General features: G+C 40.4%; 2 protein-coding genes across 2 annotated transcripts in view; one reads left to right on the forward strand and one right to left on the reverse strand.

The window, feature by feature from the left end:
• PIGP (phosphatidylinositol glycan anchor biosynthesis class P) overlaps positions 1 to 350 on the reverse strand; it is a gene marked incomplete at its 5' end in the record, with an annotated part of 2288 nt that extends 1938 nt beyond the window's left edge. The window contains one exon of the mRNA XM_055086382.1: positions 82 to 350. Within this exon, the coding sequence (XP_054942357.1) occupies positions 82 to 350 (269 nt within the window). The remainder of the gene's footprint in view (positions 1 to 81) is intronic.
• Positions 322 to 12803, forward strand: part of TTC3 (tetratricopeptide repeat domain 3) — a 144031-nt gene continuing 131549 nt past the window's right edge. Inside the window, exons 1-2 of the mRNA XM_024120396.3 lie at positions 322 to 419; positions 12498 to 12652. Coding sequence (XP_023976164.1) covers positions 12509 to 12652 — 144 coding nt within the window. The 5' untranslated portion in view covers positions 322 to 419; positions 12498 to 12508. The remainder of the gene's footprint in view (positions 420 to 12497; positions 12653 to 12803) is intronic.

The following is a 12803-nucleotide window of genomic DNA, read 5'->3' on the forward strand; positions in this document are numbered from 1 at the left end:
GGGGGTGGGGGGGGGGGCGAGAGAGCGAAAACGGAGAAAGGCCGAGTTGCCAAGGCAACCCCTGCCCGGGCGCAGGCGCACCGCGACTCTCGTCCTGCAGGAACGCGCGAGCTCGGGGGCGGGAGGGGTCGGTCAGCTCTCCGCCGCTGGGGGCGGAGGGGCGGCACGACGGCGCATGTGCATTGCGGCCCACGTGACGCGTCTGCCTCCTGCGCCGCCGGCCGCTCCTGCCCGCCCGCTGGCTGACGTGGAGGGCCTGAGGCGGCGGCGGCGGCGGCCCGCGTCCGAGGCTCGCGGGCTGCGGGCCCCGGTGAGTGCACACCTGGCGCGCGGCAGGGCTCCCGGATGTGTCACCTTGTCGCGCTGCAGCCGAGATGCCCGGGGAGAGGGGCCCTCCACACCCCCTCCGTGGGTGTGTGGTGAGTGTGGGTGTGTGCGCGTCGCCCTGCGTCGTTGGCCGTGGCGCCCGCGGTGTGTGTGCGCGGGTTGGGTGCCGGTGCAGGGGGGGAGTGTGTGGCCGCTTTTGTCGGCCTCAGTGGGTGTGTTTCCTTTGTCTGGTGTTCTTCTTTAAGTGTGGCCCCCTCCGGGCTTCTGTGTGAGGGTGGGAGAAGACTGTGTGTGCGCATCCCCCGGCCGCACGCGCACGCTCGCCCCAGTCGGTGCGCGGGTGACACCTTCGCTAGGCGGAGGGTCCGCCGGCCTGAGCGCGGGTGGGCACGCGCCCGCGTGTCCCCTCCCGGCTCCTTTGTGTCCGCGCTGGTTCTTCCCGGCGACGGCTTGGGCGCCCCGGCGGTGTGGAAGCCCCCGTTTGTGTCACTGCCTCTCTCCGGGGGTGCGCGTCCGCGCGCGTGGCCGCGCCTCCTGTAGTCGTGACCCCCGCCTGCAGCATCGCCCGCCCGGGGGTGAGTCCTCGCACGTCCTCGCGCGCGCGCCGCGCCTGGGTCCTGTCGAGTGCGTGATCAGGTCGTCGTTCGCGAGTGTTCGTGAACGTTCTTGCACGCCCCTCCTCTGTCTTGTGTTCCCTACATCTGCGCCACCTGTTTTCGTGAGAATGGCTGACGAGCGCGGGGAGGGGACGGAGAGGGAGAAATCAGTCCAGTGCTCCCCCGTCCCCTGCGCCTCTTCGGAGCATCCTTCCTCCCGCAGAGCTAATGGGAAGGGGGGACAGCAGCGGGTCTGGCCAGCTGCGCCGTACGTAATATTTACGATGTCAGGTGTGGCCGGTCGAGCCAGCCTGTTTTGGGGACGGAATAAGGGGGCCAAGGGCCAAAAATGGAGTCAAGGCATAGGTGAATGTTGGTTGATACCAGTGTGGCGTACTATTTTCAGAGGCGCCCTACACGCCTAAAGACCTTCAATTGCAGACTCCTTCCAAAAGAAAATGTACACGACACTGGGCAAATACCTTTTAGCTGATCCTGGGCGTTCTTGATAATACTTAACGGTTCATATAGTGTTTTATGGCTTTCACGTAAATTAACTCACTTGATTCTGCCCGGCGTCATGGCGAGGGAAACAAGGTAGACATCTTACAGGTTCTACTCCCGCCTTGGGAGCAGTTTCCTCATAATTACAGCTCTAGTTAGGACATTCTGTACTGCAGGAAATTTGCATTTTATTCTGAGACCCATTACCCATTAGAGACCCAACTACTCCTCCTCTTGCTCAAAGGTTCGTGCTCTGCGCTCAAGGGCTGCGTTTCGGTGTCTGTTTCTCGCTGTTCATTTGCTCAGTTGTCTTACTCTTGCCTAATTTTCCGGTTTTTTCTTCTTTTTAATTTCTGGAAGGTTTCACACATAAAATACAGAGGGGTATCTAACCAATCCATGATTAAGATTTACAGATGTAATTATTTTGCCGAATTTACTTCAGATCCTCTTTTTAATTTAAAAGAACTAAAATTGCAAAATATGGAGGTGCTCTCAGTTCCTGCCCCTCCTTTCGTAGAGGTTGTCACCGTGTTTAGGTTTGTGTATATCATTCCCTTGCATATTTTATACTTTGATCACGGTGAATCCATAAACAATATGTAGTGTTGTGTGTTTTAAACTTTAATGGTATTAAACAATGTGTCTTTTTGCAACTTGCTTTTTTCGATCAGCATCACATTTTCAGATTTACATATGAATAAATTGGATAATTGTGTTTGGTTCATTCATTTTAATTACTGGTATAGAATTCCATTGTATGAATATACCATAATTTACTTATCCGTTTTCCTGTTGATGGGCTTTGTTTCTGGTTTTTGACTCTAAAAACAATCCTGCAATAAACATCTTTGTACTTGTCTGCTTTGTGCACACGTTTGGAAGTTTCTCGAGAAAATACACCTAGTAGTGGATTTGCTCTATACTAGGATATATGCATCTTCAACGTAACTAAATATCACAGAATCTCTCAAAGTGGTTGCACTAATTTTCATTCTCACTGGTACTGAGTGAAGACACCCATTTGTCACACCCTTGCTAACACTGTATTACCTGACTTTTACATTTTTGCCTTCTCTTCACTGACCAGCTTCCTTATAACTTTAGCTTGCGGCTAAATTTGCTTGCAGCCACCTTGGCTTCTGCTCTAGCCCTGTGTCAGACAGTTAACTGGCTCAGTCTTTATCTCATTTGGTTCTCATAAGATTAATTCCAGTAAACATTTATTTTGTACCTAATGTATCAGTTCCAATGGTTGATGTAAGGTAATTCCGTGGTATGTTAGATGGTACCTCTCTACTAGCAGGTGAGGTGATTTAATTAAATACTTTTTTGCATATGATGAATGGTTTTAAAAAATCTTCTTTCCTCTAATGTAATATTTGATACTTTCAAAATATGTAACATATATGCAAGTTGTGAAGCAAAACAATAAAATGAACACCTATCAACCCACCACTCAATCCAAGAATCAAAATGATCAATCCAGGAATCAAAATGACCAATATTGAATGTGCTCACCTCCAGAGTGACTACTATCCTAAATTGTGTGTGTCATTCCTTGTTTTTTTAAAAATAATTTTATCAGATATGTATACATCCCTCAACAATGTATTGTGTGGTTTCTGTTGCTTTTGAATTTAAAAAAAGGAATACTGGATACAGCTTTCTGGGTCTTGCTTATTTCACTCAATGTTATGTTTCTAAGAGTCACTGATATTCAGTATAGATATGTCATTAATTTTCACGGCTGTGTAATATTCTGTGGGTGAATATAACACAGTGTATGCGTTCTTCTGTTGATGAACATTTTGGTGGTTTCTAGGTTTTGCTATTTTGAAGGTTCTTGTTCATATCTTATGGTACATAGTTGCAAGAATTTCTCTACTTTTCACACTGGGTATATGACCTCTGGGGAAGTAATAAAGATTTTCTGAGGAGTACTTGGGCACAGGTAATATTAATGAATCAATTTGTGATCATTAAATTCCATGTGTACCCTTTCGTAAAACTGGTAATGCCTGAAGCCTGGGACAGAAACTTCCTCCTGGTTCTACTTTCCCACCTTCCCTCTCACAATAGCACTTCTGCATTAAATTAGGAATGCATAGCGCTCACCCATATGGAATCTTACCAGGGTAGTGTCCCAGTTGAAAAACTCTCCATGGAAAACAAAAGGATAATCTAAAATACATGCAGCTATAGTGTTAGGGAACACCTCTTTTAATCGAGACACTTCCCATCTCCTCAAGAGCTGCATTTCCAATAAAATGTAACTTTTATGTTTAATTATCAGCATATATACTAGTTATTTTTTGATCAACTCTATGCTGTAATAATTATGACATTTTAAACCAATGATATGTCAGTTTTAAAATGTCACTGTGATACTCTAGAAATTCATCCTTTTGCAATTATTTAAACTTGGGGCTGAAATTTCTTAGATGTCGTTTTAAAGTGTGAAGAATATGTAATTTTTAAAGCATTGTGGTTTGTGAGTAAAAAAATGTCAGAATACCACTGTGGTAAGCTATTTGCTAGAAGTGGAATTGCTGGGTATGGGGTATGAATGTTCAACTTTACAAAATGATACCAAATTGTTTTCTGAAGTGGTTGTACCAGCTTATACTTTGGCAAGCAGTTTTGTCAATTTATATACTTTTATTAGCAGTGTGTAAGAGTTATACTTGATCTATATTCTCTGCAACACTTATTACTGTTAGACTTCTTAATATTTATCAATCAGATGGATATGAAATGATGTGCATTGTGGTTTTAATTTGTATTTCTTGATTGTTGATGAGTTTGAGCATCTTTTCATTTGTCCGTGAACCATCTGTCCTTTGTGTTCACAAAAAAATACCTCGTCATATCTTTTACCCATTTTTCTGTTGGGTTGTCTTTTAAAACTAACAAACTGGTAACAGCAATCCTTTATTTAGTATACACGTTGTAAATATCTTCTTCTAGTTCGTGGTCTGTCTTTTTGCACTTCATGGTGTATTTTGCTGAACAGAAGTTCTCAATTTTAATGTAATCTAATTGGAAACTTTCCCTGCCCTGGGATTATAAAGTCATTCTCCTGTGTTTCTCTTTAGAAGTTTTTAAATGACACCTTTCACATTTAAGTTCAGAATCCATCTGGTACTGATTTTTGTATATGGTGTGAGGTAATGATCCACATTCATTTTTTCCCCCTGTGTGGCTACAATTGACCTCACTCCGTGTATTGAATTGGCCCTCTGTTCACTAGTGATCTGCTGAACCACCTCTGTAACATGTTTAGTTTCTGTATGCATGGGTCTGTTTCTTGGTCGCCTTTCTGTGCCACTTGTCCACTTGTGTATCTCTGTGTTGATACCACACTGTCATGATTATTAATGCTACAGCTTTACCTGAAATCTTGATATATGGGGGGCACTCGAGTCTTAGCTCTTCTTGTAACAGCTTGTCATGTGACATGAAAAACTCTGGGAATAAATTGGAATGATTGAAATCAGTTTGGGGGAGACTTGAAATCTTTAAGATTTTGAGGTATGTATTTCCATTTATTTAGGTTTTTAATGTTTTTTGATTTAGTTTTGTAATTTTTTTCTTACAGATCTAATAACACTTTTAAAATGTTGATTCCAAGGTTTCTAGTAGTTTTGTTGCTGTTACAAATGATGCTTTTTAGATTCTATTTTCTGACTGTTCATTGTTAGTTAATAGAAATTCAATGGATTTTTTACATTGATCTTCAGTCATCCACTTGATAAACTCTTATTCTGATATATTTTCTGTAATTCTTTTGGGTTTTGTATGTGGACAGTTATATCACTTGCAAATAGTGACACTTTTGGTTCTCCTTTCCAATTATTTTCCCTTAATTTTTTTTTCTTGCCTTAATTTGTTGGCACACTTTTAGATCTGTGTTCAGTGGATGTGATAATGGTTATTCATTAGAAGTGATTATAGAGAGCATACATGTGATTATAGTGAGACTACATGTCTTATTCCTGATTTTAAAGAAATGTTTCCCCCTTAAAAATGTTTGTTATGAGTTTCTATAGATACTCTTTATTAAAGTTAGGGGAATCTTTGTGTGCAGTTTTGTCACATGCTTTTCTGCATCTGTTGACAATATCTTGTGGTTTTTCTCCTTTAATCTGTTAAGTGTAATAGATTCTAATTTATACATTAAAAAATTCTTAATTCTCTTACATTCGTTCCTAAGATAAACGCAAATTGACCTTGATGGACTGTCTTTTTGTGAACTGGATGGAGTTTGCTAGTATTTTATTTAGGTTTTTGTATTTGTTTATGAATGAAATCACCTGTTGCTTTTCTTTATTGACTATCTTGTCTGATTTTGGTTTTCAGGTTACACTGGCTTTATGCCATTTGCAGAGTAGTTCCTTTTTTTCTGTTCCCTGGGACAGTTTGGACTGGAGTGATTTGTTTCTTAAAAGTTTGGTGGCATTTATCTGTGAGATCATTTGGATCTAACTTTTTTTGTGTGGAGTGCTGTAAATTGTTGATAATTAGCAATTGAATAGTAATAGGACTTCAGCTTTTCCATTTCTTTTAGTCAGTTTGGTAAATTTTATTTTAAAAAATTTATTGGCATCAAGTTCATGGTATTGTCTTAATTCTCTTTAATCTCTTTTACTTGTAGTTTTCTTCCCTTTTCTCATTTTGAATATTATTTGTGTGCGACGTTTTTTTCATTAATTTTGCCAAAAGTTTGTCTATTTTGTTAATCTTGCCAGAGGATGAATTTTTGGCCTAATTTGTTCTCTCTATTATATTTTTGTTTTTTAGTTCATCGATTTTTTTCTCCTTTATGATTTCCTTCCTTTTCCTTCTTTGAGTTTATTGTTTATTATTTTTCTAACTTAAATTGCATGATTAACTTGCTAATTTTCGGTCATTCCTGTTTCCTACTATATGCATGTAAAGCTATACGCTTCCTCACAGTTCATTTTTGCTTTATGTAACATGGTTTAATTTATGGTATTTTCATTAACTTTTAAATTTAAGTATTGAAATTCCTGTTTTGATTTCTTCTCTGACTTATGTGTTTTAAAGTTTTCTTTAAAATATGCTTTAAAATTTCCAAATGTTTCTTCATTAACATTTTTCCTTTTCGTTCATTTCTTAATTGTGTTGTCAGAGAATGTATTGTATATTTTATCTTTCTAAAAACATTTGTTTGCCCTTGTTTTCTGGCCTTGTACATAGGGAATTGTGATAACTATTCTGTGTGTACTTGTGAAGAGTATGTATTCTCTAGTTGTTACGTATGTGTTAGATCAGGCTTGTAAATTGTGTTGTTCAGACTGTCTATTAATTTTCAGTTGTTTGACCTATCATGAGAGAGATGTAGTCTTCCACTGTTACCGTCTAACAGACTTCCTGTAGTTCTAACAGTTTTTCTTTTTATGTATTTTGAGACTATTTGATTAGATACATGCAAGCTAAACATTGTTGAACCTTTTCTGTTATGTTGTGGTTCTCTCCATGCTTAATTTTGTTTTTTGTCTTAGGGTCTGTTTGGTCTATCCCACCTTTCTTTTGGTGGTAATTTACCTGGAATAACCTTTTTCTTCATTTTCATGTCACTTTTCTTATGTCCTTAGATTTTAGGTATCTCTTACGAAGAATATATTACTAGATTTTTCTTTTAATTCAGTCAGGTATTTTATGATTTTTAATTGGTACTTTTAGAAGTTAGTTCAGGTCTCTTGGTGGTCAACTCATTTTTTTACCTAAAATTATTTTTATTTTACCCTTGTTCTTGAGGATAATTTTGATGGGTATACAGTTCTAGGTTGATGCTTTATTCTCTGTTTATATGGTAAATATATTATTCTACATGCAAAGTTGTTTGCTGCCAGTTTTATTTATGGTAATTTGAAGAAAATATTATTTTTTTTCTGGCTGCATTGGATTTTTCTGTCCTTGGTTTACATCTTCACTTATAAGTCTAGATGATGATTACTTTTTATTTATCCTATTTTGGATACATGTGTTTCCTGATTCAGAATTTTGTCTTCATGAGGTCTAGAAGATTCTGAGCCTTGTGTCCTTTAAATACTTTCTCTCTGATTTTATCTATTTTTTCCTTCTGGAAATTTAACTGGATATATATGTATTAGACTGTTTCCAGATCACTTACTTTTCGTCTTTCATAGTTTTCATTTCCTTGTATCTTTGCCAGAACTTAAAGTGCTGGGTAATTTCATCAGGCATATGTTCTTGTTCATCAGTTTTCACCTGTGCCTGATCATCTGTTTGACCCATGTGTTTTATTTTCCTTTACTTTTAACAATTATATTTTTAATATCTTAAAGTATCACTCGGTTCTTTTTTAGCTATACCCAGTCATTTTTTATAGTCTCATGTTGCTTGCTCATTTTTTTGAATCTGTATTCTGTAGACTGGCAATCCCAATGTCTGATGTCCTCAGGGGTCTAAATTTATTGCTTGTTTTTTCTGTTGCCTCGCTTATGGTAGATTGTCACCTTCTGTGCTTAGAGATTTTCAATTATGAACTCTTGATTGATTGATCTTTCTCTGTGGGAATTTTGAGAGTCTGATTTGGGGATACTTTCCTTCTGATAGGATTTGTATTAGCTTTGGCTGGGAGCTTTACGTGGGACCAACCTTTCAGTTTTCTCACTTTGCTTCTGGCCCATGATCCCACTTTTGCTCTTGGCATTATGATTTATCATTGTTGACTGTCAGGTTTAGTTTCTAGCTAGAGGTTTGTTGCTTTGGGGGGAAAGGGTGGTTTTAAATGTTGGCTATCTCTATGAGCTCAGCAAAATTTAAAAAATCTAGCATCCACTTTGTTTTGCAGTCATGGAGTGCCCCATTAGTTCATCATAATTGATGGGCTCAGAAGTCCTTTACATTAGTATTTAATTTTTGTAGTATATTCATTTTAGTATGTGTTAGGAAAAAAAATTCTGTCCTACCAAACTTAAGATTTCTTGGTGGTAACAAACTTTCTATTAAAACAAGTTTACATCTAAGTTAAAAGTTGAGTTAGTCTAAATAAAAATATTAAATAGGTAACAGTACAGTTGACAAGTAGATTTGGCAAAGTTTTCTACTTTGGGGTATGCAAATTAAAAATTTGTGAAGCACTGAGATAGGGAATCAAGATGAGTAGGACACAGTGTGCCCTCTGGACATAGTGAATCTGCAGAGAGAAACCTGTAATGACCAAACAGTATGAAAATTGCTGTTAAAAAGATATGAGCAGGGTGCTCAGCGCCTACAGAGAAGCGGTGCAAATAAAAACTTGGTGGTAGTGAGAAGTTCAGGAAATGCTTCCTGGAATTATTATTAAGGACTGGTAGGCATTCTGGTTGCAGAATGAGGTTTGTTTAGAAATGACAGGCAGCTGAGTGTGACTGGCTTCTACGTTGCATGTCATGGAGTGACTAGAGAAATGCAGGAACAGGATCACAAAAGGCCTTCTGTGCTATAGTAAGGAGTTTGGACTTTATCCTGAAGATGATGAGAAGCTACTGAATTATTTTAAGCAGTAAAGTGTTATGATCAGAGTTTTAGGGGATGCCAAGATTGAAGGCAAGTCACCAGTTAGGAGACTGCTTAAGTAGTTCAGAGGAGAAAAGATGGAGCTACAACCAAGGCTTTGGCAGTGGGCATGAAGAGGTGTATGTGTGCTAATTTTGGATTCCTTAGAGTAGTCGAAAGGACAGGACTTCGTGGTCAGGTTGGTTAGGAATGTTGAAGGAGACTGGAGCAGTCTAGATTGACCTCCAGATTTCTGGTTTGGGTAACCAGCTGGCATGTAGAGCAATTAACTGGTAACATACAGAAAGAGGAAAGAACTTGGTTTCATTTGTTCTTGAGGAAAAAGATAAGTTTGTTTTTGAACTTACTGAATCTGAGAGGCTTGCGGGACATCTTGGTTAAGACCCAGTAGCAGTCGACAGGGAGGGTCTAGAAGTCATGAGATGCAACCCAGCCTGCAGAGATTTGAGAGTCTTCGGCATTTGGACATGTCAGCCGTGGTTTGCTGCAGTGAGTATGAGGTAATTTAAAGTAGTACACAGATAAAAAAATTTTAATTGTTAGGAATTTAACGTGTCTGAAAAACGTAAGCTGTATTTCAAACCTATAATATCATGGATATTATCACTTAGGCCAAGTGAGCCCCAAAAGAAGAGAATATTAAGTAAATACATGGGATCTGTGGAAATGGCAAAAATTGTGGTGAAGCTATGCAAATGATGGAAGTTCAGAAAGTGCTGTTTTAAGCCATGGGTATGGTGGATAAGGTCACCCAAGGAGAGAGTAAGCGTGAGAAGAAAAGAGAGTTGACATTTGGGTGGCGGGGAATGGAGAAGAAGAGCCCATGGAGACTGAGGAAGAGCAGCCAGAAGAATAGGAGGAGAACCAGGAGAAGATGGTCTTTGGAGTCCAAATGAAGAGTTCTGAAAAGGAGGAAGTGGTCAACAGCGTCAAGTAAGTTGTAAGCTGAAAAGTGCTCTTTGGAATTAGCAATTAAGGGAGACCATTTAGTTAGAGGCATCCAAGTAGTGGATTAAAAAAAATTCATCTAATATGTTAATGATAGCTGATATTTGTAGCATTTCCTATGCACTATGTGCTATTAAAAGCGCTTTAAATGTGTTAATGGATTAATCAGATAGGTAGGATTGCTGTCCTCATTTGATTAAGTGAGGAAACTGAAGCCTACAGAGGTTAAGTAACTTGTCCAAGATCACACACTCAGGAAATAGGAGAGCCAGGATTCAAGCCCAGGCAGTATGGTTCCAGAGTCTATGCTCTTAACCACTATGCCGCATCGCCTCTCTGGTTAAAACAAAACAGAAAATAAAAATAACACCAATGTCGTAATTACGGTACAGTTGGTGTAGGGCATGGTATCAGTGAGATATGCCAGGCTGTGACTGACCAGCATGGTGTCCCAGTGGCTCAGTCTGCCAGGTATGAGCACGTTAATTGTATTGTAACTGATGCCACGATGGTGATGTGTGGGCTGTGACAGACCGTTCTTGGCTCTTTCTGTATTTATATACAAAAAACATTTGCAAGACAAACGAGTTTAAAAGTGTATATATTTCCCAGAATAGCATATGCCCCATATTATGTGCCATACTTTGGGTGCTAAAATGTCTTTATGTTTTCCAGTCATTGTTTACTTTTGGAGTTAAATTCTCTAAACTCTGGAAGTATTGTTCATCCAGAACAGGTCAGGTTCCGGATGTTGTAGATATCCAGTCTACTGGAAAAGGTTGCTAACGGCTTTATTGAAGCAGCTTCCCTTAAATGGTGGAAGTGGAAACCCAATATTAGGAAAGTGAAAATAAATGAGAATGGAGGATTTGAATGGCAGGAAAGGAAGAATTCTTGATGAGGTTGAAGAATGTGGTAGGAGATAGGGGAGACGGAAGTCCTATTGATTCCTGGGTGTGGTTGGAGAGGAGCTAATCAGAGTTAAAGATTTAAAAACTGGTTTAGACCTGGGCAGTGGTCCAAGGTGTGGCCTTGTGAAGGAAGAGCCTAGGTGAGGTGGGCCGCACTGCAAGGCTAGAGTCCTGAAGGTTTGTCTACACGGATGGACGTTGGTGTGGCCGGAATGATGATTGGAGGACAGAGGCGAACACTGGGAACTAGTTGCCTGTGTTCTTAAACATGACAACAGCCAGGAGGCAGCTAGACGGCAGGGACAACGAAACGTGGATCTAGTGAAATACAGTGTTTGAGAGGAAACTGTGGAATCAGAAGACCTAGGTGTGAATCCTGCCTAGCTTGGTGACCTTGAGCAGATTACTTAGTTTTGCTATGCATGTTTTCCATCTGTACAGTGACCGTGATAATAATTGGGCCTGCGAAGAATTGCTGTGAGGATCAGTGAGATGGTACGTGTAAAGCGCCTGGTACAACGTAGGACAGATGGTACCGGCAGTTTGCTAGGAAGGTGGTCATTGGTCTTCACTTCTGATATTGTGAGGTTGTTGTACAGCAACTTGGGCATAAGAAGGAGGATTACTTAAAGAAACAGATGGGTTTTCCAAGGACTGATGGTGGTCTTGCTTAGGAAAAAAGAAACCTGGTTTATCCTAACAGTAGTGGGATAATAGTGATGAAGTGAACAGGTATAAAAAATGGTGTTAATGGTGGTGCCGGTGATGATAGGAAAAGAAAGCCACTACTTGGGCAAGAGTTACAAGTAATAAAATGCTGCATTTTCCAGGGATATTTAGGTTTTGTAGCTATTCACTGATAGCTGTACATTTTTGTTATAGAACTTTCTTCAGGGGAACACATTTTAGTCTGAAACTCTAGCCCTAATTCCCCTTCCCCCCACTGAAGTACTTGTTTTAAGAGCGTGGTCGCTGATCACGTAAGGGGCATTGCCGTTGCTGCAGCCGTAGTTGTGAGAGCATTAGGAGCAGCGACTGCTCGGAGGATGGCAGGTCCGGATGCGGCTGTGAGGGCTCGGAGGCTACACACTCTCCCTGCACCACTTCAGCTCTGCCCCTTGGCCCGAGACAGACACACACACACTGAGGCATGGGTAGGAGAATATGAACAGCTGAGAGGAAACCGTTTTCTCCATGGAGTCAGGGTTTAGTTCCAGCCAGGAGGTTGAGAATGTGGCAGAGTTTCTGTATGATGAAACAGCATATTTCACAGAGGCAGTAAAAGCAGCTGAGGGAAAAGGGCAGCAGTGGAAGGATGTCTTTTGTTCGTTCATCTATGCGCATACAGAGATGAATAAGATGCCCTTACTCATCTTCCATCTAAAGGAGACATGTAAACAGTTAAACTCAGGGTAGAGATGCTGATTCTTTGAACCTGACAAAAAGAAGAAATAGATTAAACTGATACTCGAGGAGAGTCAAGGGGAAAGACTAGCAAGTGAGGATGAGAATCTTCCAGAGCTCAATATTCTCATTGGAGTTATTTCCTTGGGGCGTAAGTTCCAGGTATTTTTCAGATATACCATAGAAGCTAGGAAAATTGCTTCTCATATCATCTCAAATGATTTAATTATTGATTTGGGTTTTGTTGTGTCCTTAGGATGGTGCACCATGGACGATTTTGCCCTGGGAAATTTCACTGTAGCAGATTATGCCTTGTTAGAAGAGTGCCCTTGTGTGGATGATTGTGTCTTTGCCTCCGAATTTATGTCCAACGATTATGTTCGTGTGACTCAACTTTACTGTGACGGGGTGGTAAGTAGATTTCTTAACCTTTTTTTTTTTTTTGACCACACCGTGTGGCATGCGGGATATTAGTTTCCTGACCAGGGGATCAAACCCGTGCCCTCTGCAGTGGAAGTGCAGTCTTAACTACTGGACTGCCAGGGAAGTCCCCTTAACTTTT

Source organism: Physeter macrocephalus, chromosome 8 (genome assembly GCF_002837175.3).
Source record: "Physeter macrocephalus isolate SW-GA chromosome 8, ASM283717v5, whole genome shotgun sequence".
In the NCBI taxonomy this organism is placed as follows: domain Eukaryota; kingdom Metazoa; phylum Chordata; class Mammalia; order Artiodactyla; family Physeteridae; genus Physeter; species Physeter macrocephalus.